Source organism: Strix aluco, chromosome 4 (genome assembly GCF_031877795.1).
Source record: "Strix aluco isolate bStrAlu1 chromosome 4, bStrAlu1.hap1, whole genome shotgun sequence".
NCBI classification, from domain to species: Eukaryota; Metazoa; Chordata; class Aves; order Strigiformes; family Strigidae; genus Strix; species Strix aluco.
The window spans coordinates 129,067,134-129,092,857 of NC_133934.1; the positions used below are offsets into that span (position 1 = coordinate 129,067,134).

General features: G+C 54.4%; 1 protein-coding gene across 5 annotated transcripts; it reads left to right on the top strand.

Annotated features, from left to right (window-relative positions):
- The first annotated feature begins 696 nt into the window (after positions 1-696).
- VCPKMT (valosin containing protein lysine methyltransferase) lies at positions 697-20,726 on the top strand. 5 transcript variants are annotated; one of them, XR_012622883.1, is made up of 8 exons: positions 697-917; positions 1,098-1,208; positions 1,412-1,484; positions 2,434-2,553; positions 4,013-4,117; positions 4,708-5,091; positions 16,339-16,440; positions 19,074-20,726. XR_012622883.1 is itself a non-coding variant. In XM_074821179.1 (6 exons), the coding sequence occupies exons 1-6, from the start codon at positions 706-708 to the stop codon at positions 4,673-4,675; spliced, it is 636 nt and encodes a 211-aa protein (XP_074677280.1). In that variant the 5' UTR covers positions 697-705; the 3' UTR covers positions 4,676-5,365. The 5 variants fall into 5 exon arrangements, 2 of the variants coding, with proteins under 2 accessions (XP_074677280.1, XP_074677279.1); XR_012622882.1 differs by lacking the exon at positions 19,074-20,726 and adding an exon at positions 18,677-18,703; XR_012622881.1 differs by lacking the exons at positions 16,339-16,440; positions 19,074-20,726 and adding an exon at positions 7,049-7,936.
- The last annotated feature ends 4,998 nt before the right edge of the window (positions 20,727-25,724 follow it).

Genomic DNA, 25,724 nt, shown 5'->3' on the forward strand with positions numbered 1-25,724 from the left:
CTTTGCACTTAAAGTGTTGATGCACAGTCAACTCCTACTCAGCTGCTTTTTTAAAGTCTTTTTGTAAGTTTAAATGTTGAATGAGGGTCTATAACACGTGTGATTTCTAGCAACCCCCTGGCTTTAGCGGGACGGCATCCCTGTGGTGCTTACAGGCAAGTAACTGAGTAACTTGTGAAGTAGATTTTTAATCGCTGTGTGCTGTCAGCCAGTTCACACGGGGAAAGTTTTCTTCACGGCTGATGTTTAATGTAATCTTTAGTTTGATGGGGTAAATCAGGAAGGTTTGACTTTGCTGCCAGGTCACTTCCTGCCTGTGGCCTCCAACTGGAGGTTTCTGAGCTCTGAGGGAAGGTGCACAAGGCCGCAGTACCCGGTTTAGCGATGGCTGCCCGTGTTCTCTCCTGTGCTGCCCGCAAGCACTGAAAACATGTGAAAAGTACATTTTTCTGTCAAGCAAGGGTAGCCTGGAATACGCTGTCGTGTAATGAACTTGCAGGAGAGTCGGTCAGGAGGGGAGAGGGTTGGCAGGGAACTGGTTCCCAGGGGCTTGGCGCTACCTCAGGGGAGCGGCTGGGGCTGAGGGGCAGCGCCGGGCACCTGAGGGCGAGGGGAGCAACCAGCGGCCGCCATTTCCTCTCGCCGCTGGGGCTGAGGGGGGCGGCGCCGGGCAGGGAGGGGCCGCGCCGCCTCAGTGCCGCGGCCATGGCGGGCTTCGTGAGGGAGCTGGAGCGGCGGGGCGGGCCGGCGCTGCGGCTGGAGCAGCGGGCGGCGGGCGGGGTGGGCTGCGTGGTGTGGGACGCGGCGCTGGTGCTCGCCAAGTTCCTGGAGACCGGAGCTTGTCCCCTCGCCCGCCGCCACGTCCTAGAGCTGGGCGCCGGCACCGGCGCCGTCGGCATCATGGCGGCCACGCTGGGGTGAGCGGCGGCGGCCAGGGCGAAGCGGGGAGGGCCGGGGAAGGGGCAGGTCCCTGCTCTCTCTTTCTCCACGTGTTATCTACGTGAAATCTTTTCAAATTCTCGCAAAAGGCGCGTTTTGTGCGTGCGCGCTGTGGCGAGGGGCCGGGCCGTGACACGGTGTGTGTGTGTGTCTTACAGGGCAAACGTGACAGTCACCGACCTTGAGGAGCTGCAGGAGCTGCTGATGGTTAATATAGAGAACAACAAACACTTGGTGACAGGGTCAGTCCGAGCCAAGGTACTGAAATGGTTTGTATGATCCTTTAATGTTTCTGTTCGGCTCTAACGGGGCTTCTCCTCTTGCTTTGTTAAATTGCTAAATATACTTGAAAACACAGCTGTGAAAGGGAAGCTCAGTATAGGACCGTAGTTAACTTCATGCTCGGTCCTTTAGTAGTACCTGTTGTATTATTACTGAAGCTTGTTTTCACCTTTTTTTTGCTTCTTTTTAGGGGTGAAGATGTAACAGAATTTCAGCCTCCCCCCGATTACATACTAATGGCCGATTGCATTTACTATGAGGAGGTAAATGAGGACTTTGCAAAACCCCTATAGAAAACTTCTTTGGGAAGGGTGTGGGTTCAGCATGAGAAGTGTTCAAATAAATATCGTACTTACATCTTGGTCCCCGTGGTTTAGAGGAAGATATAGAACAACACTGCAGAAGGCATTTTTAACAGATTCAAGGCCATTTGAGAGTCAAGCAGAGACTTTTTTATGTTTAAAAAAAACCCGAACAATATTTGTGCCTCCCTCTTTTTTTTTTCTTTACATTGGGAATGAAGTGTGAAGCAAAACATTGCGACTGATAGTTGTGAACTGTTTAATGCATTGGTAAATGAAATTTAATAGTGCCACATCCGCACCGTTTGGGTTCTCCTCACTCTTCCCTTGGGAAGGCAGAAGGAGAAACCACGCTGCACCTGAGTGGTTGTTGTAGTCTGCCCCATCTCCTCAGCTGGAGCTCTGTGGGATGTGCAGAGAGAGCTGACAGAAGTTGCAAGAAAAGGGAAATGACCTGAAGAACCCCATGTCCCAGTGCCCTTTCAGTGGTCTTACCAGCCTCTTGCACTGGCTCCTTGCACATCAGTCCTGTTTCCATGCGTAGTGGCCTGGATCTGAGCCATGTTCCAAGAATGGCTGAGAAAACTCTCACTTTTGAAACGTGTCAAAAAATAGTCATTGTTGTGTGCCTCAAGGAAATGCCCACTCAGCGGGGTGGGATGTTTTTGGCTTTGATGCTGGTTCAGTTTCTTGGTCAGTCTGCAGAACTCTCCTATGCAGTCTCCCTTTCTCCTCTGCTTCCCAGCTTGCCCCCATGTTCTTTCTGTCCCAGTTAAAGTACTAAAAATAACTCTCTGAAAAGCAAAACTGGAAAGTGCTCTCTTGGGTGAAGACTTTCTAGTTAGAGGGTATTGTACTGGTAAAATGAACTTGAAATCTAAGTAGGAAATACTTAACCTCTTTTGGGCAGTCATTAGAACCGTTACTGAAGACACTGAAAGACCTTACTGGCCCTGATACGTGTGTCTTGTGCTGTTACGAACAGAGGACTATGGGAAAGAATCCTGAAATTGAGAGAAAATACTTTGAGGTAAGTGTTTTTAACACGTGCTTTTTGAACACTAGGAAAATAACGGATACAGGAGGGCTTTGTATTGGATCAGCTGAACATCAGCGAGAGTTCCTACACGTATAAATTCAGGTTGACCACACAATGTAGAGTTTGTAGCCGGAGAAGCCCGTTTGTCTTTAGATGGGGCAGAAAATTTGGATGGTGACTCTTGAAGTTACCGTCCAACTTATCAGTAGAGACTTTCTGGATACTCAGTGAGCTTTTCTTCCCTCAAAAAGTCGAACTAACCTTTCTTGCCTTACTAATCTTGTGATACCTTCCAGATTTGTAAAAGGGCCACCATACGTGAGGCAATACCTGTCAAAAGCAAAACATTTTTGTAGGAGCAAGTGAATTAGCAGTTGGTTGCTGCCTTCTTTCTGCAGTGGTTGTCTTGATGTACCAGAGGTTGGGAGGATTAAAAATTAGTCTGGTGAAAATTCATTTTCTTTTAGCGTGTTCCATTGAAAACAGAGGGAAAACACAGGTAAAGTTTACCAGAGTAGCTCAGGAGCTCAAGACTCTCTGCTAAGTGATACAGCTGCTTTTGCAAAAATTTTCCTCCCTCTGCTGAAAGACCATTAATAGGTGATGTAATTAAATAGTCCAGCTGTATCTTCTGTGCGGGTAAAGAAAGGAACACAGGTAACAGCTGAATCCCTCCTAAGGTTGTGAGGATGATGGTCAGTGCAGGATTTAACTCTGCACCCGTAAAGTCTGCTGAAGAGCAGCGCTTGTGCAGGAGCACTGGATTACACGTAATAATACTGCAAAAAAGGGGAAGAGCAAGAATTCCAGGGCGGTTTGTACGTGTTAATAAAAGCACCTCTTTGATTATTAGCCATGCCTTGAACTCTTGCAGGGACCCGATTGTGAGGAGGGTTGCTATAACTGAGATCAGCTCTGACGAGGTGCCGCTCCCACAATAAACAATAGGTGTAGGTGTTTCTGAATGATTTCTGCTTTCTTGTAATTTATTTCCTTCCTTAACTTGCCAGGGTTCAGCCGAGTTAATCTTCTCAGCACACTGCAGAGTCGATGCTGGGTTTTTTTAGCCTTTTTTCTCCCCCCCTCCCTTCCAGCTGAGAAGGTTGGCAGCCAGAGGCAGGTGCTGTGGTTTGGCTTAGCACTTTGGAGACTGGAGGAAGCAAAATGTTTTATCACAAGCTTTTAGATTTTTCGTAAATGTTGCAAGGTGTCTGTAGCTTTGACTTGGTACTGGAGTAGTTAAAACGAGGGTAAATGTGCTGCATGGGGGGAAAAATGTCTTGTGTGTTTGTAGAAGCCTTTAGAGGAATGGTCTGAGCGTGGTGGCTCGAGCCTCCTAAGGCTTCTTGCCCTCGTGCAGTATATTGTGGGGCCTTTTTAACAGAAAATGCTTAGTTCAAAAGGGCACTCGGTGTCATTTCAATTGTTTTGTGTGTTCTCTGATAACCAGCTGCTTCAGACGGACTTTGAGCTGGAAAAAATTCCCCTGGATAAGCACGACGTGGAGTATCGCAGCGAAGACATTCATATCGTGAACATCCACAGGAAACAAGCGGTAGGTTAATTTAACTGACGCAGCGAACGCTGCCAGGAATTCCCAGGGCTGCTGCTGTTGACTTGGCGCAGCATGAGCGTTCCAGGGGTGAAGCTCTAAACTCACTGTGAAATACCATTAGGGACCCTGTGAAACCATGGAGCAGAACTGTGCATGTACAGAGGAGCTTCTTTGTCCTGAAACCCACAACTCTGCTCTTTGCCTTCAGCAGGACCATCTTTGGCTCTTCTGCTTCCTCACTGTAGTGCAGTGGGGTCTCAAAACTGGAGTTTAGAGGCACCAAAGTAATAAAACCCATATGCCCACTGCTGCTTTTAGTGCTGCGTGCTCTGCTGCACAGCCCTCTCCCCAAAACCAGTCTCAGGGTGCTACTTAGCACCTGTCTGGCTTGGTTAGATCATTTTTTGGTGAATTGATGAAGAAGACAGTTATGCATGAAGAAAATATTTTGCGTATAGTGCTGACACAACATGTGGGTCCAGTGCTTAAACGAAACCGGGCCACTTAAAAATCCATACTTTGTATTTTTAAATCGCTTCACAGAATTTTCCATCGTGAGATCCCTGACCGCAGTGTCTGTCCTCTGGCAGAGCTCTGGAGAAGAGGGAGAGGGTGTAGAATAACACCACAAAGGGACTGTCTCCAGCGTGGTTTGTGACTCATCTGCAGAAAACGGCTTCTCGATGGTGGACTTGGCATGAGGCACCAGAAGAAGCGGGCTCGTTAGACGAGATCCACCACTCGCGCCTTGCGAGAGGACAGATGTGAGCTGCCGGTGTCTGCAGTCTGAGGCAGAGGAAGGCAGAAAACAGAACCAGAGCAGTGCTGGCTGCGTGTTCTGGTTACCTCTGCTGGGCAGCTGCTTGGCAGAGCAGCGGGCGGTTTCCCGAGGGCTCGCGCAGCAGATCCGAGGACACCGCACCCCAGTCTCCGTGAGGAGAAAACTGCGAGCGGGCTCGATCGCACAGCCCCAGGTAGCCAGTCAATAAAACTTTGACACTTGAGATGGGTCTTGGATGGTGGGGTGGTTTGGGATTTTTTTTCTTTTTTTTCCCCCCAGCCTGTGGTTTCTGTGTGGTTCCTGTATTGCTGGGTATCTCCTACCAGGAGCAGGAGCTGTCGTGGTGGTAGGTACTGCACAGCTACGACACGCAGATGGTCCCTGCGCCTGTGCGAAATTGTTCTTCCTTTTGATTTCACCTGCGCTTTCGTGGCGCAAGGATCTGTTAAAAGTTTGACACCTTCAAATGATTCTGGCGAGCGGGTTTGTTGTTGCTGTTGGTGTCCCTCACCAGGCTGCCTCTCGATGCAGTGCAGCGATGGCTTTGAGGTTTCATTTCAAAGGAAATCTCACTTCTGCTCTGCAGTGAAAGCGGCCGTGGCTGCCTGCGCCGTCCCCCAGCCCCGAGTGCGCGCTCCGAAAGCGGCTCTGCTGCCACAGCAGGAGCTGTAGCGGCCTCTTGTCTTTCCTCGTTCATGCCGCGCACGGCACGAGTAGGCCCTACTTCCAAAACCTGAGCATTTAAGCTAAATCTGCTGAATTTTCTCAAAACCTCAAGCTGGTGCTTTTGGGGGAGCCTGGTTTGTGGGCACTGGGGTGCTTTCTGGACCTGCCCCGAGCTTGGGCTCCCTTTATCTCCAGTAAGCATGTTCCCTGCGAACTTCACACTTCATCAAACACTGTCCTGGCTTGCAGAGCAGAACAGCGGTGATTAGTGAACGCACAGCAAAGCAAGAGTGTAATTTGTCATAACCGCATGCGTTATTTGTTAACTTGTTATGAAAAGAGCTCCTTAATTAACTGGTGGCCTGCAGGAAGATATTTACTGGCGTGTTTACACCCGCGTGGCTTCCCTGGTGGAAACAAGAGCTGTGGAAGGCGCGCTGGAAGGACAGCGCGAGGGCTGTGCTGTTTTCTGATAGCGTCTTCCTGCGGACGCAGCCTCTTCCCCGTCTGCAGACCCCTGGGAGGGTGGAGCAGCATTTCCCAGGGGTTTGGTGCTGACAGAAGTAACTATTTTATCCATTTTATCTACGGGGCGTGTGATTTCAGCGCTTCCTTTTACATGTGAATTCGGATCTCTCGTTCGGAAGAAAAAAGGGAGGAAGTTGCGCTTTGCTCTTCCCCGCGCGCAGCCGCTGGCTGCTCCTCCGTGCCCTCAACTTCATGCTCGAGTTGTGAACGTCGTTGGGCGAGAGGGACCTTGGGAAGGGGGAGGACTGGGTCCCGTCACCCCTCGCGCCGTCTCCCCAGCTGCACCCGCTGTGAGAGGGGGATGTAAAACCCAACCGCTTCTGCTGCTGCTGCTCAGTCGCGGTGCAGAGGAAACCGCCGTGAACCAGGGCAGCAGGGAGAGGGGGGGGTCACGTGTGCAGCAGCTGCACCCTCTGCGCCGTGGCCCTGAAGCCACCAGATGAAACGGTTGCGCTTTTTTGGGTGGGAAAAAAGGGCTTTTTGGAAAGAGGGTCTGGATCCACCTGCCGGAGCTGAGCTCGGCAGTGGCTAGGGAGGGGCTTACCACTCTTAACCAGGAGCGGGCCCTTGTGGAAACTGGGATGCGAGGGAGACACCGATCCTGCTTCTTGCCGGCCTCTCCGCTCCCTCACCCGTCCCGTTTGTCCCCGCTGGCTTTTTGTCCTGGCCCTGTCCCCTCGGGGAGAGTGTTTGAGGGTGCCACTCCCATAAACACGAGGTCTCTGGCGAGGTTTGGGTCTCTTCAGCGAGGTTTGGCTGTGGTGCCTGGCCATGCCAGCATTCTGCTTTACCGGTGTCAGGCTCTGCCCGGCCCCTTGGGGCCAGCTCAGCACCAGCCGTATAACTCACTGATCGCTTCTTGTTGCAATATTAGTCACGACACAGCTCAGAAACCTGCAGGACCTCCAGAGATTCACCCTTGACGCTCCGTGATTATTTTTTTGTTCCTTTCCTAGGAAGAGCACGGGACGCGGGGCAGCTGCCACGGGGTGCACCAGCATCCGGATCCGGTCATCCGGGAGCGATTCCCTTGTGTGTTCCCCCAGCACTGCTGCAGAGCCCCCTGGGACTGCGTGGGGCCAGGACCTGCGCCCACACATCCCGCGGGGCTGGTGGCTTCGCTTGGGAAAGTCTGTCCTTCGCAGCTGTATAATCATTTTCTGTGGCATGTAATCCTGGACAAATGGATTTTCCTCTTAGAAAATGATACTCCTTGCCTGCGGCATTACAAGATAGTGTTAGAAAAAGCTTTTTATTACAGTGGATCTGCTCCTGCTCCCACTGACTGCAGTGGGTCCTCGGTAAACGGGCAAATTGCTCAGTTAAACTGCGTCTCTGCTTCATTTAGAGGGAGAAGATGCCCCCGAGCCTGCGGCTGATCACTGCCCTTGTGCTGTTTCCCGAGCTGCAGCCGAGGAGCTGCTGCAAACGGCGCGGCACCAGTCAGTGAGTGACCAGGGAGGACACAGATAACAACTGCCGGCCTCGTTAGCGGCATTTCAGACCCCTGACCTGGGGCTGCTCCTCAGTGTGAGGACAGGGATGCTCCTCGGTGGCGCAGGGACAGGGATGGCACTGCTGAGTGGTGCCGATGTGGCTCCCTGACCCGGCAGCCTGCGAGCATGCGGGCAGGATGGGAGGGTTTCGTCGGCGCCACGCGTTTTTGTGGGATGCAGGGAGAGGAATCGCAGCCTTCGCCTCCCCGCCGTCTCCCAAAATGGTGTTGGTTCAACCTGCTGAGGGCTCACTGCCGGGGCGGGGAAGCTGTTGAACTTCCATCTTTTGGTCCAGCAGTTAATGTCCTTTTGCATCCTGAAACAAAAAAAGAAAGTTTTATTTTCCGATGCTGAGTAAACAGAGGGGGTTTTTTTGTAACAAAGAGGGCAGTGAGTGCCTGCTCCTATGCTGGTGGGCAGTTGCAGCCATGATTTGCAGCCATGGGTACGAGTGTTTGGGCACTCCCAGCCCTGGGGAGTGACCCGGCACCTCGGCAGCGCGCTGGTGCGTGTGGTCCATGCTGGCACCCAAGTTCCGTGGCCTCTTTTGAGGATCTCTTTCCAGCCACCGTCCTGTGGGAAGCGGAAGGAAGAGCAGGGGAAGTGGTGGCTGCGATTCTGGCAAATATTTTTTTGGCCCTGGGAGACATTTTTGGAGGATGGTTCCTTGGAATGGATGGCTGAGTCCGCCCCAGGTTTGCCGTGGGAGGTTTCTCCTGTCGCTGAGAGCTGTGAGACCCGTGTGCCTGAGGCTGCGTGGCCCGCGAGCAGTCTTCACCTCCATCTTCGTGCCTGTAATTAGCATGTGCTGATTATTTTTGCCCTCGCAAGCTCCCACGTGGGGTGTGGGGGCAGCCAAGGGCTTGTTGGGGTGACTCAGAACGTGTGGCGATGCCGGCCTCCTGCTTTGGCTTGGTTATTTTTTTTATTCCTCTTGTGCTTCTGGGTTTGCTTTTTTTTTAAAAAAAAAAAAAAAAAAACTGCATAAGGGAGAAGACAGCAGTGGGCGGACGGGAGGTGGGGACGCCTTGGGGAAGCAGCCGGGCTGGCGACTGCTCTTGCCGAGCTGGGCTGTGGTCCCTGGTACCCTGCCAGCGCCGGCTGGGAAGTGCAGGCAGCCCTGTGCCGGAGGCTGGGGAGGACACGTGGCGTGGCCCTCTCCACGTGGGCTGCCGTGAGTTCACCCGTTTCCTTCCTCTTGCCGCGACCAGGCAGCCAAAAGCCACATTTTTTCCCGCTGCTGCCCAGCCCCGGAAAGGTTTTGCTCACGGTGATACAGCGCTCGGCAGCCTTGAGGCCCCATGGTGGCGTGTCCCCATCCCAGCGTGTCCCCGTCCCTGCTGAGCCCGCGCTTCCCATTGTGCCTGAAACCTCTGACTCATGCGTCTCGCGGCCGGGGCCGAGCTGCTCAGCTCCAGTGCAATCCCTGGCGTGTGGCAGGGACAGCCGCTGCCTCCCTGCCTCACCCACCTTTCTGTTCCCCTCCGTGGCGGCAGGAATCCGCCACTTCTCCTCCCGCCTCCGGAGCCTGGCCCTCCTCCGGCTCTGCTTTAGCAGGATCCTGGCCCGAGGGCCTTGGTGTGGGGGTTAATTTGCCTCTGGGTGGGACTTACGCTGTCCCAAAGGGAAATAAAGTGCAGTTGTGTCCCCCGAGGGGGCTGGCTGTGACCCCGGGCTGGCTGGCTGCTCTCCAGCTCGCCTCACGCATCCCTGCCTGCATCCTGGGACCAGTTTTCATGCCCAGGGTGATGCGTGGACCCATTCCCAGTGCAGGCTCTGGGGATGTGGATTGAAACCATGGGTGAAGGCGTTGGTGACAGTTTTCTGCACGTGCTTCAGCAGCAGCTGCACAGTTTGCTCCCGCCGGCAGCGCAGGCTTGACCCTGCCGATGTGTGTGGTGGCCTCTGAGGGCTGGCGAGGCCCCGTGGAGGCACGTTGGCCACATGGTGGATTCGCAAGCTCTGGCCACTCTCAGTGAGCGCAGGATCCTGTGTCATGCCTTAAATAACAATAAAACGGAGAAAAAACCCAGCATGTGCTGCGCTGAGCGTTGCCCCAAAGGAAAATCCCCGCGGCCATGCCCGCTGGGGCATCCTGGAGGAGCTCTGGGCTCTGCCTCCAGTTGATGCCGCCTCATCCACCACTCCTACCCCAGCGCGGGGTATGAGTGTGTGAGCAAGGTGCCATCAGGCAGAGGTAAATCCGACAGCCAGGCATGCAGTAGGGAGGAAGCAGCTCCAAAAAAGCCACATTTGGGGAAGCGGCAGCTGCTGCCACTTCCATCCCCTTTCCTGTGCTCCCATATCCCTCCTCGTGGTGCCATCCATGGTGGAGAGCTCCCAGGGTGGTTTCCTACCCTCCGCCAGCCCGATTTAGGTCCCCAATTTTTCAGTTTGAATGCAAAGAAAGAGTTAAGCAACTCCAGGCTTGTGTGGATTTGGGCCAGATATTTAAAGATCCACGGCTGGGAAGGGAAAGGGGAGGTGTGATACTCTAAACGCTCTCTGCAAACACCTCGGAGGCTCCCACTGCCGGTGCCGTCCCCGTGCTCCCAGCAGCGGCTGGTGGGGGGGAGAGGCAGAAAATGCCTTTCTCCTATTTTTAGCTCTTCGGCAGTGTCATTAGAATAATCTGGGATTGGAAAATGTCGCTGCGCAAAATTGCCCGGCAAGGCAAAAAACTCAAAACGTAAAGTTCTGGGATGCTGCAGGGTGAAAGTGGTGGGGCTGGAGAGGAAATACACAGCCGTGGTCAAACGAGAGCTGCCCGGGGAGCGTGGGTGGCGGTGGGGACGAGCCGCGCCGAAGTAACGCCGAGTAATTTAATAGACACGTCCTTAATAACGTCCCAGGAGAGGTGGGTTTAAATAGAGACGAGGTGCCTGCCAGGGCGGGTTATCCAGGCTAGCGGGACATGCTCAGCCCCACGCCAGCACTGGGGACACTTTATAGCAGCCTTGTCAGCGATGCCACCAGGCTCCTCACCCTTTCCGCGGCGATGTCCCCTTAGTGCAGCCCTTGCAAACACCCCTCTGGCACCCGGCGTGCCGGGAATAAAATAAATCGGGAAGGACTGAATGTTCTCTGAAGAGCTGAGCTAAATGGGGGAGCTCAGCAAGGCCTCATCAGCAAACGTTCCCCACGCTGAACGAGGACTAAAGGGGTAAAAATTACACCCAGAAATCACACCCCTCTGAGCTGGAGCTCGGGCAGGAGCCCTGGTCCTGGGCACTGCACCGGCTCGCAGCCACTCTCCGCCCCGCACAGGTCCCCTGCCCTCGGCCTGCTTTGCCCCTTGGACAACTTGGCAAAGTCCAGAGCTAAACATTAGCTCAGGTCTTGGAGCAGTGGCCAGTGGCTGACGCGCCGCCCTCAGCCGTCCCCTGGCCAGGTCGAACCTTGTCCCTTTGGATTCAGCCTCCACCTATTTCTCTGCTTGATTTAAGGTGCTGCCTGGCACTCCCGCGGCCGCCTCTGGCCAAGCATCATTTATGCACCTTTTCCCCCAGTCTGTGCCTGGAAAGGCAGCATATCCCTGGCGGCACATCCCCGGTGTCTCCCACCAAAGTCCCTATCCTGGCACCGCTCCCCCTTTCTGTCCCACCAGCTTCGGCCATCCCAGGAATATCTGATTTCACATCCTGGTCTTGCAGTTTGAGTTTATTCACATTGTTGCCCCAGCAAAGGCTGAAAATACAAACATTTTGTTTATTTGGCTGCGCCCTGTTCCTGGTGGGGGTTCGTTGGGGTCGTCCTGCCTTTGCGGCACCTCCATCGCGAGCCTTTTCTTTTCAGAGCGTGGGAAAAGCCGTCGGTGGCCCTGGGAGCGCGGCCGGGTCGGAGAGCATCCTTCCCACCCACAGCCATCCCCTGTGTTGGCTTGGAGGAGGACCAGAGCATCTTCCTCTGCAGCCAGACTTGTGAAATGGAGCTCAGAGGCTCATGGCAAACCTTGTGTAAATCACTGTCAGGTCTTGGAGGCTGAGTCAGACCCACGCGGGTCTGTTTGGAGTGGCACCTTGGAAGCCAGTGCCACAGCCAAGCCCACTGGGAAAATGGGGGGAAAAAAAAAATAAAGTCACCCCAAGCAGAGCAGCAGCCACGAGTCCCAGACCACCTCCCCTCCCTCACACTGGGGGTTATGCCTTGCTCAAACGCACCTCCCACCTACCAGAAGGTCCTTTTTTGGGAGGGAATAAACCCCACCAAAGGGCAGGGATGCTCCTCTCCAACAGCGCCTGTCCCTACGGGACCCCGCGGAGGGTCCCCACGTGCCCACCGGCTGCCGGCTCTGTTCGAACACCCGCCGGGCCGGGAGGGTGGAGCGTGATCGCTGCACGGTTAATTGGATTTGGCCGATGCGACAGAAGGGCCGGGGATTAGGGCGCAGGGGAGGAATTACTGGTGGGGGTGGGAGCTGCCCTCAGGGTCTTTTGTCCCCAAGGGGATTACTGGTGGGGGGTTGACAGACTGGGGTTCCGTGTTGGAACTGCCCAAATGGAGCGGCAGCTCCTGAAACCCACCCGATAGCTGCTGGCAAATGATGGCCTCGTCCTTTCCCGGTGATGTCGTGCAGTATTTAACAGCAGCCAGACATATCCTATGTGCAGCCTTTTTTTGGGCCTGTTTAGCTGCTGGTGTTGACTGCAGGGTTGGATCCTGCCCCTCCTGGGATCGGGAGTCTCTAAAGAAAACGGGGACCCTGAGGCGAGGCAGAGTGGTGAGCAGCTCTCAGGAGGGGGCTGTGCTTTTTGCTTATATTTCTTACTGACCCAGAGCAGCTCGGAGCTTCCCAGAGCGAGCAAACACCAAAAACGCCCCATAAATGGGTTGTGGACATGCTGGCTCTGGCCCCAGACAGGGAGAGGGGTATCACAGGGGGCTCCTTCGACACCCCTGCCCCATTACGGGGTTCCCGCTCTGCCAGAGCAGCTGAAATGCCTCGTTTCCATGGAAATGAGGGGCAAATGAGCTCCCTGAATCCTCTGGGCATTGCGCATCATGCTGCTGAGCTTGCAGGGAACCCATCAGGGCAACGAAACCCAGGGCGGGCATGCAGCCCCCCAGACTCAGGATTTGCCCAACGCGCTGCAAATGAACGCTTAATCAGTGTTCAAATAGCCAAAAAACCAAAGTGGCTGCTGCAGTTTTTTGGCTCATGGCATGGATAAGCCCCCAAAAAGCTGTGCCAAAGGGAGGGGGCTGCACATGGCCACAGGTTGGGCACCAGATGAAATAAACTTGCCTGAGCAAACACCTTGAGCTGTGGCATGGGGGGGCCCAAGAGCCCCCCATGGACCCTCTTGGGGTTTGCCGTGGAGTGGGGAGCTGATGCGCAGCCACCTGTCCTGGCACCCAGGGCACATCCCTCAGCGGGAGCGTGGCAGTGCCAGCACTTGGGATTTTGGGCACTTGGGGAGGGTACTGGCTCTGCGCCAAGAACTGATAAACCAGCCGGAGCATGGCCGCTCCTCTGGAAAATCACAATTCAGGAGAAACCGGTGGAACCGATGTAGTGTGGCGGCTGGAAGTCACCAAGTCACCTCCCTGCTCTGAGGCGTCCCCTGAAATGAAACATCAGGCAGGCAAATCCAAAGTGTTGTGGCAGCGACGGGGAATCCCGGGGGCAAATCCCAGGGACTCGACGGTGCCAGCTCAGACAGCGTCACCGGTCACCCCTTATCTCCGCAGGGCACTGCCGTCCGCTCCCACCGGGAAGATCATCCCGTATTTATTTTGGGAAGAGAGAACACGGCTCGTCCCTGCTGCCACCGTCCCGCCGCCTGGGGTGGCAAAGCTGATGCCGGTAGGAGAAGTGGCAGCCACCTTGCTGGCCGTGCAAGACCCAGATTTGTCAGGGGGGGGCCTGGGGGAGCTGCTTGGGACAGCTTGAGCCGTGCAGAGCAAGTTGGAGCAGTCTGGGAACAGGTAATACCTGCTGCACCTCATGGCGGGGATTACGGGCGTTGCCGCCGGGGCGTGAATGCCACAAGAGCAGCGGCCGGACGGGTAAAACCCCACGGCTGAGCCCTCGCCTCGCTCTCAGCTGGCTTCAGCTATAAAAAAATGAGGACAAGCGGCAGAAGGGGTGAGGGGGAAGTGGAGGTGCCCTTTGTAACCCACCGCCGGTTTGCTCCGGGTGCTCGGCAAAGCGAACACCATGGCATGGCATTGCCCTGCCGCTGGCACGGCCCAGGAGCGGCGGGCAGAGGGGACACACAGGTGCCGGCATGCTGAAGGATGGCAGGAAAGCGTCAAGAAATCTCCTTTTACCCCCAGATCCCCAACTTGCAGCCGAACCCTGCCATCAGTAGGGTTTGGCAAAGCTAGGAGCGTGGTTCACCAGGGGCAAAACCGGGCGTTTCCATAGGGACCGGGCTGTGGTGTCACACGCTGACGTGCCCCGGGCATCAGCGTGGGGTCTGCTTTCGGCCTGACAAATGTCTTTTGTCAACAGGTTTTTGACTGTAGCGAAAAGCGGGAGAGCGGCAGGGATTTACGCTGCGGAAAGCAGCGCTCGGCGTCCACCGTGCAGGAGTTAATTGGGTTTCTTTATGCTAATTGCGAGGGGAAGTGAAGAATGCCCTTAATTGGAGGGCAAATCAGCCGTGCAGAACGGGCTCGATTTACCAACCCATGCACAAAAATCCTGGCTCTCACCCTTGCCATAGCAACGGGGAAATGCAGGGTGTTCTGCTCATCCAGCCAAAAAAACACCAGGGATGCCCTCCTCGGGGACATGCATTACCCTCACTGGTGATCGGGCCCTCCCCAGACATCCCTGCGGGGAAAATTAAGACTCAAAACAATATTTGCTGGGGTTTAAAAGACTCCTGGGGAGGCCTCGTTGCAAGGGATGATTGGTTTTGCCTTGTGCTTAGGAGCCCTGGCAGGGTCTGATGGGACCTGTCTTGGCTGGAGGCATCTCGTGTAAGACCCAACACTGAGCCCTGGGAAGGATGCTTGGTCCGGGGGGGGACCCGGTTCACCCCAGTTTCTCCCACCCCTCTTCCCTCCGTGCCCTAAATCCAGTTTGCAATCCATTACAGGCCACTACAACCACCAAAGTGATTTATTTTTCCATCTCTCGCAGCCTGTGGTTGACCAGCTTTGGACCAAGCCCATCGCTGGGCCAACGGTGAAAGTCAGAGTCGTATTTTGGATGGGGATGCACAGTGCAGTGAGAAACCCCCTTTTCTGGCCCTAAGCACCAAAAATAGTGGAGTAAGAAATAATAATAAAGAATCCCTATTGTGAAGCAAACTTCTGCACACAAATCAGTTGGTTTGGGGAAGGAAAGCACTTGCTGCCGGCCCCAGGAGTCCTCACCCACCGAGCCCATCTCTGGATGAGCCTTTTGAGGGATGAGCTTTTGAGGACCCCATGAGCCCATTGGCTTCACAATGGGGAATGAAATTTGGGGGCAGCGAGGGGATTTGGAGACACCCCAGGGTTTGCCTCCACAGCTGCTCTCAGGGGGAATTTAGATGTTTTCTCCTCTTCCACTTCCAAGCCTGAAACATCCCTGCTGGGACGGCTGGTTACACAGGTCAAAAAACCCGACATGAGTATGAAAATCATATTGAAAAGAGCTGAAACTTAATTAGGTCACAACCAACTTGTGATCTGGTGATGCAAATCACAGCCTGCCTTCGTGCACACACCCGGACTGGTGAAACCCTCGGCACCGTCAGCCTGTCCTTGCGCCGGAATCAGGGTTTGCTCCTGGGCTAAACATCTTTCCAGGCCTGATCGCAGCCTGCCCTGGGTTCGGGGTGTTTGCAGAGCTGCATCCTGCGGGCGCTGCCAGCACGGCCCAACCTTCTTGCTTTCGTTTTAGCTTTATGTTGTGTGTAAGACACGTTCAAGAGAGAAAAGAAGGGAAGATGCAGGGAGGGACACGGGTGGCAGTGGGGGAAGGGGCATTCTGGTGCTTCTGCAGGCTTGAGGTGGGAAACAGGGGCTTGCTGACACCCCATTAAATCAAAGCTCCGTAAGCAACCTCAGCTGAGAAAGGAAAATAACTAATTTACAGTGTTGTGCACTGAGGCTCAGTCTGGAAAATATGACAGCAGTTAATGAGGAAAGCACGCTGGTGGGACTTCCCTCCAAAGCTGAACAGCTGGGGAAAAAATCAGGAAAACTTGGTATCCCTCCGGTTTGCTGTGAGGTGAAACCCTCCTGCAGTTGTGTTTTGTGTTTTTGTGTTTTGGGGTGTGAGCCTGAAGCAAAAAATGTGGCCCCCCCGCCCCCGCCAGCCCAGAGCTGCTGGTCGGCACTGGGGTCAAAGTCAATCAGAGGGTCGGTGCCATCATTCCCACCAGAGCTTTCCCAAGGAGGGAAACGGCCGCTGTCAGCCCCCCAAGTGCGGGATTTGGGTCAGTATTGACCCTCTTGTTAATCAACGTCCGCCGGCGTCGCGTGGGCGCCGTTGATTGAGGAACGGTGCGATGGCGGGCGCCGATGTTTGCTCTCTGGCTTTGCAGCGCTGAGATGTGACCCCCCCCGCCCCGCCTCCTTCCAATGGCTCCGTGCCAGCACTGGTCCACGCATCACAGCATCTTTCTTTTGGGGGAAAACCCAATGTTTTTACACAACGCGCTGTCCCACAGACTGTATGCATGGTGGGCGTAAAACCATGGGGAGAGCTCGCAGCTGCCCTCCCTGTGGGACCCCTTAGGGTTTCTCAGGGTGCTCCATATCTCTTGGAGCCTCCAGGATCAAACAACTCTCCACTTCCAACTTTGCAGGCGCTGGAAAACGAAAGAGAAACCTTCTCCCAACTCCTCCAGTGGCTTTTCCACCAGATACCTGTGATCTAGCCTCCTGCGACCCCGCTTCAGATGTGTCAGGTATTTGCAGACATACACGTGCTTTTAGGTCTTGGTTTGGGAGGAGAAAGCAGGGCTACAGTTATATTGCTTGGCAACAGACTTCCTTCCAAAAAAAAAAAACCCAAACCCAAGTGTTATATATAATTCAGTGGAAAGGCCTGCAGGCAACGCCCTGCAAAGGCTGTCGGGGCAGTCTGAGCTGTGAGAGCTTTGTGGAGGGGATATTTTGGGAAGATGGGGGCTGGTGCCAGGAAGACAGGGCTGCTGAGATGGGGAGGGAGGTTGCCTCCAAGGCTTCGCACTCGTGTAAAGGAAGGGCAGAAGAGCCCAGATCCAGTCCTTGAGTCTCCCACAAACCAAGTAAGGATGGTGTGTGCCCAAAAAAATCACCCGACAGCACCAGGAGCCACGTCAGAGCCCTTTTTCCTTGCCGTGACCCCCCCCCCAGCAGCCATCTAGCAGCATAAAAGGGCTTTAGCTTAAGCAAAAAAGGGGGTGCTGTGGCTTGAGTGTGAAGGTTTTGCCCTGGAGTAAAACAGCGGGTCCAAGCAGGCATCATGGCCTCAGGTTTGGGAAGTCTGTGCAGGATCAGGTCGGGCTCTGCGGTCCTGGCTCATGGACGTCCCTGTCTCCGGGGTTTGAGCAAGTACCAGCTTCCCTGCAGAAACCAACAGTGGGTCAACATCCCAAGAAGGTGATGCCTTTAGCTGGGGAGCCATCGAACACCAATTTAGATAAACCTTTGCTATTTATTTATATATATATATATACACCTTTGGAAATTATTTATGTATATATAAACCTTTGCAATTTAAGCTAGCAGCAGTCACTGGGTTTGTTTGCTTTCACTTAGAGCGTGCAAAGGCATTTGCGCAGTTTTCATCTTCACGTGTTGTTGTCAGCGGAACATTAGGTTGGGAGATGTGAATATAAAAACCAGACAGATGCCCATGGGCAGGAGCGGGTACAGAAGGGGTCGTGTACCTCTTTAATGAAGCAACAAGCACCAGGACAAGAGGGAATGGCCTCAAGCTGCTCCAGGGCAGGGTCAGACTGGCTCTTAGGAAGTATTTCTTTGCAGAAGGGGTTGTTGGGCGTTGGAATGGGCTGCCCAGGGCAGGGGGGGAGTCCCCATCCCTGGAGGGGTTGAAGAGTCGGGTTGACCCAGCGCTGAGGGATCTGGTGGAGTTGGGAACGGTCAGTGTGAGGTTCATGGTTGGACTGGAGGATCTTCAAGGGCTTTTCCAACCAAGATGATTCTGGGATTCTGTGTTTCTGTGTGTGTATCGTCCCCGCCTCCACCCTGCCACCGCGTGTCCTGCCGCTGGCTTTCCCAGCCGCTCTCCCCCAATTCCATTTGTCGCCGCAGGGACAGGGTCGGGGATGCAGGGAGACCCTCTGACATTTTTTTTGGCAAAAGCAACGCCAGTGCTGCTGCACCAGGGTCCAGGGGCCGTCTCCAGCAGCGTGACGTTTCGCCGCCAGCAGTGTGGAGCAGGGGGCGGGTGAGCTCACCCCCAGGGTGCAGAATTAGATTTAGATCTAATTTAGATCTATGTTTAAAGGCATTTCGCATCCAGCGCCGTGCCTGACCACGGCCCCACGCGCAGACTGCAGCCAAGTTGAGCGCGTTAGATGTTGGCTCTGCTACAGAAACATCATCCCGCTCTTTTTTTCCAAGAGCTCCAAGCTGACAAAGCAGCTGGCGCAGAAGGATGCTCAGGGAGCTCGCACCACTGCACTGGATCACCCAGCCCTGGCAGCAGGGAAGGGCTGCTGATCCTCCCGCTCCTCCACCCCAGCTGGCATTTTCCAGCCACATTTTGGTGGGAAGGGGGCGGGCGGCACAGATCCCACCAAAACTGACCGAGAGGTTTTGGACCCGCTGGGGGATGCTGAGCCCCTGATTCGGTGCTTCTCCCGGAATATGGACCCGGAGCCTGCAAACAAACGTGCCACGTGCACCCCCCCATTCCAGCACGGGCAAGGTCTTTGCCAGGACAAGCAATGCCAGCACAGCTGTAGTCTGGATTTCCTTGTGTCTTTGGGCGGCAGCTTCATGTCTAGCATTAATTGCTTTCTTAATTACAATCGTCACTCTCCGCACCCTCCCGCGGTGTCTCGTAGGGAGCGCTGAATGACATGCTTGTTTGCGACGCTGGATCACCCGGGGTGGTTTTTTTTTTTTCAACCCCATTTATTTATTAGCCGGCATTACCTTCCAAGCCAACTGGATTTAATATTTTCGTTCCAGTTGGCAAAGATTTTATCGACTGTGGAGAGGCAGAAATCGCTGCTGCACACCCGTGACACAGGCGGAGACGCTGAGGTTGGGACGGAGCAGCCCATCGCCTGCCGGCTCAACGGCCCAAACCCAAAGGGAACCAGGGAAGCAGCAACTTGGGCATCATTTTTTTTCCCTCCGTGCTGCTCGTGAAAGCCTCGCTGTTGGCACTTAACTTACTCCAGACACACACACTGTATATGCACATACATTCCTTGGCCATGCGATCAGACCGGAAAAGATTGCATTCGGCCTAAGAACCGCAGTGGGAAGGAGGCCGGGGAAAAGCTGCGCATTAACCGACGCGAGAGTGCTGCAGCCTCCAGAAAAGCTGCAGTCAACGCTTTTTCTTTTTTTTTTTTTTTAGGAGACGTGGTGCTAAAAGAGGAACTGCTGAGGGACATGCGGTTGGAAAGGCCTAAATGGGTGTGGGGAGGAAGCTCTTTTTATTTTGGCAAAATCCTCCTCCCTCTTGCAAATGTCTCTGCAGACGGACTTTGCGCACCACGAGGGCCTGCCTTTGCATCAGCAGCCCCTCCCGGGATCCCACTCCAAGAGCGCGATGCCACCCAGCCGGCTTCTCCCACAAACCTCGACTTTATTATTCACCCCTCCTGCTGCTGACCATCGCAGCGCAAAGCACCGGCGCAGCTTCGGTGCCACCCAGCCGAAGGGTGGCCAAGAGCACCTCACCCAGCCGGGCCTCGCTGCCTCCCGGGCCGGGTCAGCAGGGCAATGCCCCAACCATATCCCGTAACCGGAGCCAGGCACCATCCCAGCACTCGAACCCCACTGTGTTTTGGGGTAAAGTGGGGATTCTGGAGGGTTCTGGAGCAGCCTCGCGGGGAGAGTTTTGCTCTGCTCCCTCACACATCGTGCTCCAGCTTCCACGCTCTGGTCTTACCAAAGAGCCCCCCACAAGCTCGGCCACCCCGCACCCCCCACATAGCCCCAAACCCCGACCACCGCAGCTTTTGGCAACACCAGAGTGGCCAAGCAACAAGTGTCGCTGCTCCAAGCGTTGGGTAACATAATCTGATATTTGACTTTGAGCAACCTGGACTAGTGGAAGGTGTCCCTGCCCATGGCGGGGGCGGGGGGGGTTGGAACTAGATGATCTTTAAGGTCCCTTCCAACCCAAACCATTGTATGATTCTAGGATTTTTCCTTTTCTAGCACACTCTAGCTGACATGTTAATCAAATAAAGTCTCCTCCTAAACTTTTCCACGAGAAGGTGATGAGGGGAGGAGCAAAGGAACCTGAGAATCTGGAGCTATGAAGTTAATTCTTGCCCCAAAGGCTGCTTCCAGTCAACCCAGCCGTGCATGAACGCGGTGAGCTCTGCACTTTGAGCAGCGTCGGAGCAGGATCAGATGCTCGGCGCAGGCGGGACCAGGAGCTGTGGCAGAAGCAGGGCTGAGCCCCCCACCTTCCCCCCCCGACCGGTGCAGGGCTTTCGGGCTAAAACAGCTTCACGGCAGAGCGGTAAACGCATCAGTCACTCGCTGGTGCTGCACCAGCATTTGCATAATTTCAATTATGTTTCCAAAAGGGGGAACAGGGCTTTGACAACAACTCTGCAGTACCTTGAAAAATCAAAGATGGAAAATGGTTGTCTCAGACCTGATGGCCTTGCCAATGCCTTCCGCTGGCATAAACTCAGCGGTGTCACTGCAGGATGGGGAAAGGTGCAGCCATCCAGATTTTGCCATAGAAACCAATGGAAATAAACACGTTTGAGGAAGAAAGAGCCTCCCCCCAGGCACTGTTCTGCCTCTCTGCCTGGTACCTGTCACCCTCCCGACCCCACCACCCATCCCCTGCCTCCCCCAGAAGCATCCCAGCTACCACAGCTTCTGCCTTTCCCCATTTTCTCCTACACCTGGAGGCAAAAGAAAACCAGGGCCGACCGAGTTGGCTGTGCCCCCCTCCCACCTCCCCGTATCTGCCATCGGGGTGTTGAGACATCACTGCCTACGAGGAGGGTGCAACAGGATATTTATTCTTCATTAGTCACCTCACCCCTCCCTATCTGTCATCTGCAAGCGCCCCGGCTTGAACTGCAGGTTTGTAAGGAGGCTGGTTCGTACCCACGCATCTGCGGCGCGGCTGTCCCGAAGCCTTCCTTGGTGCCGTGGCGCACATTTTTGGCAACCAGGGGATGCTGGGGAGTTGGCAGATGTTAAACACGGCCACAGATCCAAAGCCTTAAATAGCACCTTCTTTTTTAAAGGCTGGGCGCTGGGAGGTGGGTTAGAGCTCAGGAGTAAGCCTGCTTGTGGTAAGCCTCCTCTCCAGACTACAGGACCCAGCAGCAAAATATTCCGGGTCTCGGCGTTAAGTCTGCGGTTCATTAGCGATCCAAGAGAGGAGGAAGCTGTGAGCTTCGGAGGAGACATGTCAATTCATAAACCCCTCAAGCGTTGGGAAGCTCCAGGTTTTTTTTCCGAAGGCCTGAAAGCAGCCCGGCCACTGAATAATGCATCAGGCTGCCAAGGAGTTGGCAAACACCGGGTGGAACGAGTTAATCCACAGATCCCGCCGGGATGCCAGCACTCCTTCAGCGTCAACGTGATTAACCAGTTTCGCTACTTGGAGCGTTTCCGGGAGGACTGGGAGCCACAGGAGCTGGTGAAAGAGGGGAAGGAAAAGCTGTGGAGCCCCCACGGTACAGCAGGGCTGGGGGGACACCGGCATGGCAAGGAGGCAACCATGAGTAAAAGCAAGCAGAGCATTGGAGCAAGGGGTTTTCAGGCTGTGACCTGGAGGCCTTGGTCAAAGGAAACCCATGTGCAGCTTTAAACAAGGTGAAAAGCTGTACCTCGTCCTCGTGGGGAGATGCATCCCCCTTCGTAAATCGTTAATAAAAGTCCACGATGGAAACAAAAGCTGGGAAGCTTTGGCACTGTGTTTAATAGCGTGACTTCATATCACGGGGAAAATGTAGATCATTTCTTTATGAGGTATCAGCCAAACAGGTAAGGCAGGAGCTGAGATCCTGAGATTGCAGCTGCAAGGCTGCAGGCAGCATTACTTAAGGGAGAACGTGTCACCACCCGGGTCTGAAATATTCCCATCCCTCCCTAAAGAGGGCCAGAAAGCTGCAGCCAACGTGGCCAGGAGCAGGCCCGAGGCAGAAAGGCACCTTTGGAGCTGCAGGAGTCTGGCAGGAGCAGCCCAGCAGCATCACCGGGCAGCAGCGGCCCAGCCCGGCCGACCGTGACCCTGGCTCGCACACGCGACATCCTCAAGATGCTCGGAGGCCTCCAACTTCATTAATTAGTCCAATGTTGTAAGATGAGCCAGAGCGAGATCCAGGGACAACTCGTTGGCCGTGATTCAACACCTTCCACAACGCAGCGCCGGACGCCAGCGACTTTCACATCGGCCCTTGCTGAGCTTGGCTCATTTTCCAGCAAGCAGGTGCTGGGGAAGTTTGTCCTGAACCTTTGTATCGGGCAGCAAGAAGAAATCAAGCACAGCAGTGGCGTCTGTCCTGCTGCTGCCCCTTGCCTCCCCCTTGAAATACTTTTATTTTCAGTGTTGGCATGAAAACCAGTCCAGCGCAAGTCATCTCAGCTGGAACAGCCATTTAGATGGAAAACACAACTATCTATGCGATATATAGGATGTCATTTGAACATTTAAACACGACGCAATTTAAACGCTCAGACAGACTTGTTTTGGAGGGAAAAGTCGAGCCAAATCACTGCTTTGCTTGCAAAAGCTTCCCGCGAGAGGCTGGGTTTGGTTACGGTTAGGACAGCAGATTGAAAGCCACAAGTACGTGATAGGAAAAGCTTCCCGGAGAGCTGGGTCAGTTCCAGACTAATCCAGCCCCTGTGGGGAAAGGGCGTTCTGGCAGATGTGAAGCTAATGGGATAACTGCACCAGCGCGCCTCGGTCCGCTGCTGGGCGGCAGCTGGAAGTTAACAGCCACGGGGTTAGTGCCTGCTCCACAACAGCCCCCTCTTTTCAAAAGGAAAATGTAGAAAGCTCCTCAGGGCAAAAATAGCAAAATATTAACAGCACGAGGAGTGCGCAATCCCACGTTCCACACTCGGAAAGTGCAAAGTCTCCTTTTGAGAAAGTATGCCAAGCAAACGTTACTTCCAAGTTAGAAGCTGTCAGCACCAGGCACCGGCATCGGTTCCATCTCGCAGCCTTACCCCATTGCAGCAAACCCACATAACTCCTGCCCTCCTTCTAATGAGTTTATTCTTCGAATACCAGCTTCAAATAAGCGCCAGAGGTATTTCGGGGCTGGTGGCGGCCCTGGATGCTTTTCCTCCACTCCTCTCCATCCCCAGCGGCGATGATGCAGGAGGGAGGCTGGCAGCCTGCCCTGTCCCCACCGTGTACCTTCCTCTGACGGGGACAAGCATGGCTGCAGCTCAGGCACGCGAGGAGCAATATTGTCTCCACAAATAGTCCCAAGTTAAGCCTGGGAAAAGGTTTCCCTTGCTGGCTGAGGTCTGCCAGCCAGCCCACCCCGTCTGTCCTACCCTCCTGGAAGCGCAGAGGCCGAGGGCTGCGTTGAGCTGTCTCAAGGTCTTTCGCTTAGCCCCCCCGCCCCCAAAATGGGAATTAAGAGCGCACCCCCAGTAACGCAGCCAAACTGTCGGCAGGCGACGCAGCGTTTTGCTGCAGCTTTCCACAAGTTTTTATCTCCTGCAGCGATGAGAGAGAAAACCTCCCCTCCTGCTCCATCAGAAACTTCTGGATGAAGCCGGCGCCTGGCCCAGGCAGCATTACCCCCATTATATTTCAAACAAGGAATCCATTCTAAGCACAGACACAGAAACAAGTTCAGGAGTTCAGGCTGTTATCTACACCTCGGCTTCCTCCTCTTCTCTTTCTAAGCACTGAGTGAGTTTTCACCAAGTCTGAAGGGCAGTTGGGGCACAAGGGGTACCTACACCAAGCCAGGAGCTGCTGGTGGTTTACCCTCAAGGTTCCACTCATCTGAGTACTCCTAAGGGAAAATAAAGTGTTTCAAGTGTTCCCAACTTTCAAGCATTATCAACTTCCATCTCTCATAAAACAGACACCCATTAAATCCTGCTTAAGTACATTTTCTAACTAGTGCTGTCCTAAAAGATACAACTAAAGAAACCAGTAACAGAGGAGGGAAGTGCATCCTCTGGAAGGCAAAACATTTCTCTTGAGGCGAAGCAAGGGCCTGAGCCTGTTAAACCGCTGCGAGACTCTGAGGCTGAAGAACTCAGCAGATGAGTCACATCTTTTTTTTTTTTTTTCCTCCCCCCCTCCTCTCTTTTTTAAGGAGGCCAGAGATACCTGTTTTTAAGCAAGAGAAGAGCAACTTCCTGGACAATACGGCGCGTACCCAGTTTATCACCTATAAAAGTCGCCTTTCACACAAGCTCCCGGCGCTTGGCGGGGACGCGCCCCTCGCTGCCGAGCACCACGGGGTTCTGACTCACCCGCTTCACCCCTTCAGAACTTACAGCAGGACTAAAATTACAGCGCTCCAAATTTTGAAAGCGAGAGGGATTGTGGTGCTCAAGTCATCCGCCTCAGCCTCAAGTCCTGAAAGCGTCTGCTCAGACATAATTCTGAAACACAGACTCGAGCAGCGTCGGTGCCGGACTCGCGCTTCGGACGTCAGAAGGGGAACAAAGTTACTAAGTGGAGACGCCACCAACAGCCCCTGAAAGCTGACGCTTCCCCCAAGGTGAGGGGAAAGCTTTTTTTTTTTTTTTTTTAATTTTCCAAAAAGCATCAAAGCCAAGGTGATTTCAGATTCCACACAGCGAACCATTTCAGACTGGACAGATATTAGAAACAAATCCAAGATAAAAAGCGCAACCAGGGGGTTAAGCGAGAAGTCTGAGTCACAGTGCCCACACCGAGGCTGCTTCCACGCTCCAGAGCAAGTTCCACTTCCACGTGCTCCAGAGCGAGTTCTCTGCTCCCAGCGGTCGCTCCTCCCGTTCCCAGCGACCAGGAAAATAACGCTCAGGTCCATCAGCGAAGCCACCAGCTACCACAGATCTTGCAGCCGGCTTTTTTGACGATGCGACTAATTTTTTTAAACAGAGATGCGTTCCTTTGGGAGGACTGTCATATTAGCAGGGTTAATTTCCAATTAGGGATGGGAGGCACATTTTTTCCGAACCCTGTCTGTGAGGACCACAGCCCTGTGACTGGGGGGGAAAAAAAAAACAAGCCCTGCTGAAGTGAGTCACGGGAAGGGTGCTCTTGGGAGTCACACTAACTGCTGCTGTAACAAAGGTCCGATTTAAAACGATAAGTGCTGACATTTTGAAAAATGACTACTACAGTGAAAGAGACATGAGTTTACTCTTCCAGAGCCTTGTCTCCAAACTCCAAGTAGTTTAATTAAGTCAGAGTAAGTTCATTTACGCAGCCACACCCTTAACTGACATTCAGGTAGACAGAGCCTAGCCTAAACACCCTGGAAGGGAACAGCTTTGCGGAGGATCGCCACCACGGTGGGCTCACCGCCCCTGCACCCAGGTACTCCCACCTGTCTGAAAAACATTTCCCAGTGATTCCTGAAAGCTTTGCGACAAGGAGCGGCCGACGCCCGGCCCTCCCACCTGCGGTGGGGCTGGGAGCTCCCTCCAAACCTCCGCCGTCCCCTGGGCCACGCAGCCCCTGCCCCAGCAGCCCAGTTGGGGCCGGGACCCCGGGGGTGGTTGCCGTAAGGTCACTGCCTGTCCTCGGGCCCACCGGCCAGCAGCTGCCGCAGTAACCGTAGCCTGCTGCGCGCGCCCCGGCCTGCTGCTGGGGGCCCGGCCCCCCCATGCATTCCCCGCTGCACCTGCCCAAGGCCTTTCATCGCCTCACTCGTGTCCTATTCAGGCACCAAAGACGTCCCAGCTCCGCATCTGTCACGCCACAAGCACCCCTATTCACTCCTCGGCCCTTTTGTCCATCGCTGCCTTTTCTACACTGGTCTAATATCTTCCCTTTCCGAGCAAGGGATTTCCTCCCCGAATCGTGGCCCCGTCCCGCTCAGCGACGGTCCCT

What these genes read in the sequence shown, in the direction of transcription:
- VCPKMT (XM_074821178.1), top strand. Translation starts at nt 706, where the DNA reads ATGGCGGGCTTCGTGAGGGAGCTGGAGCGGCGGGGCGGGCCGGCGCTG. An exon ending in CGAGCCAAGGTACTGAAATG is followed by an intron (nt 1,209 to 1,411) that starts GTTTGTATGATC and finishes GCTTCTTTTTAG; the next exon opens with GGGTGAAGATGTAACAGAAT. An exon ending in ATTGCATTTACTATGAGGAG is followed by an intron (nt 1,485 to 2,433) that starts GTAAATGAGGAC and finishes TCTTTTGGGCAG; the next exon opens with TCATTAGAACCGTTACTGAA.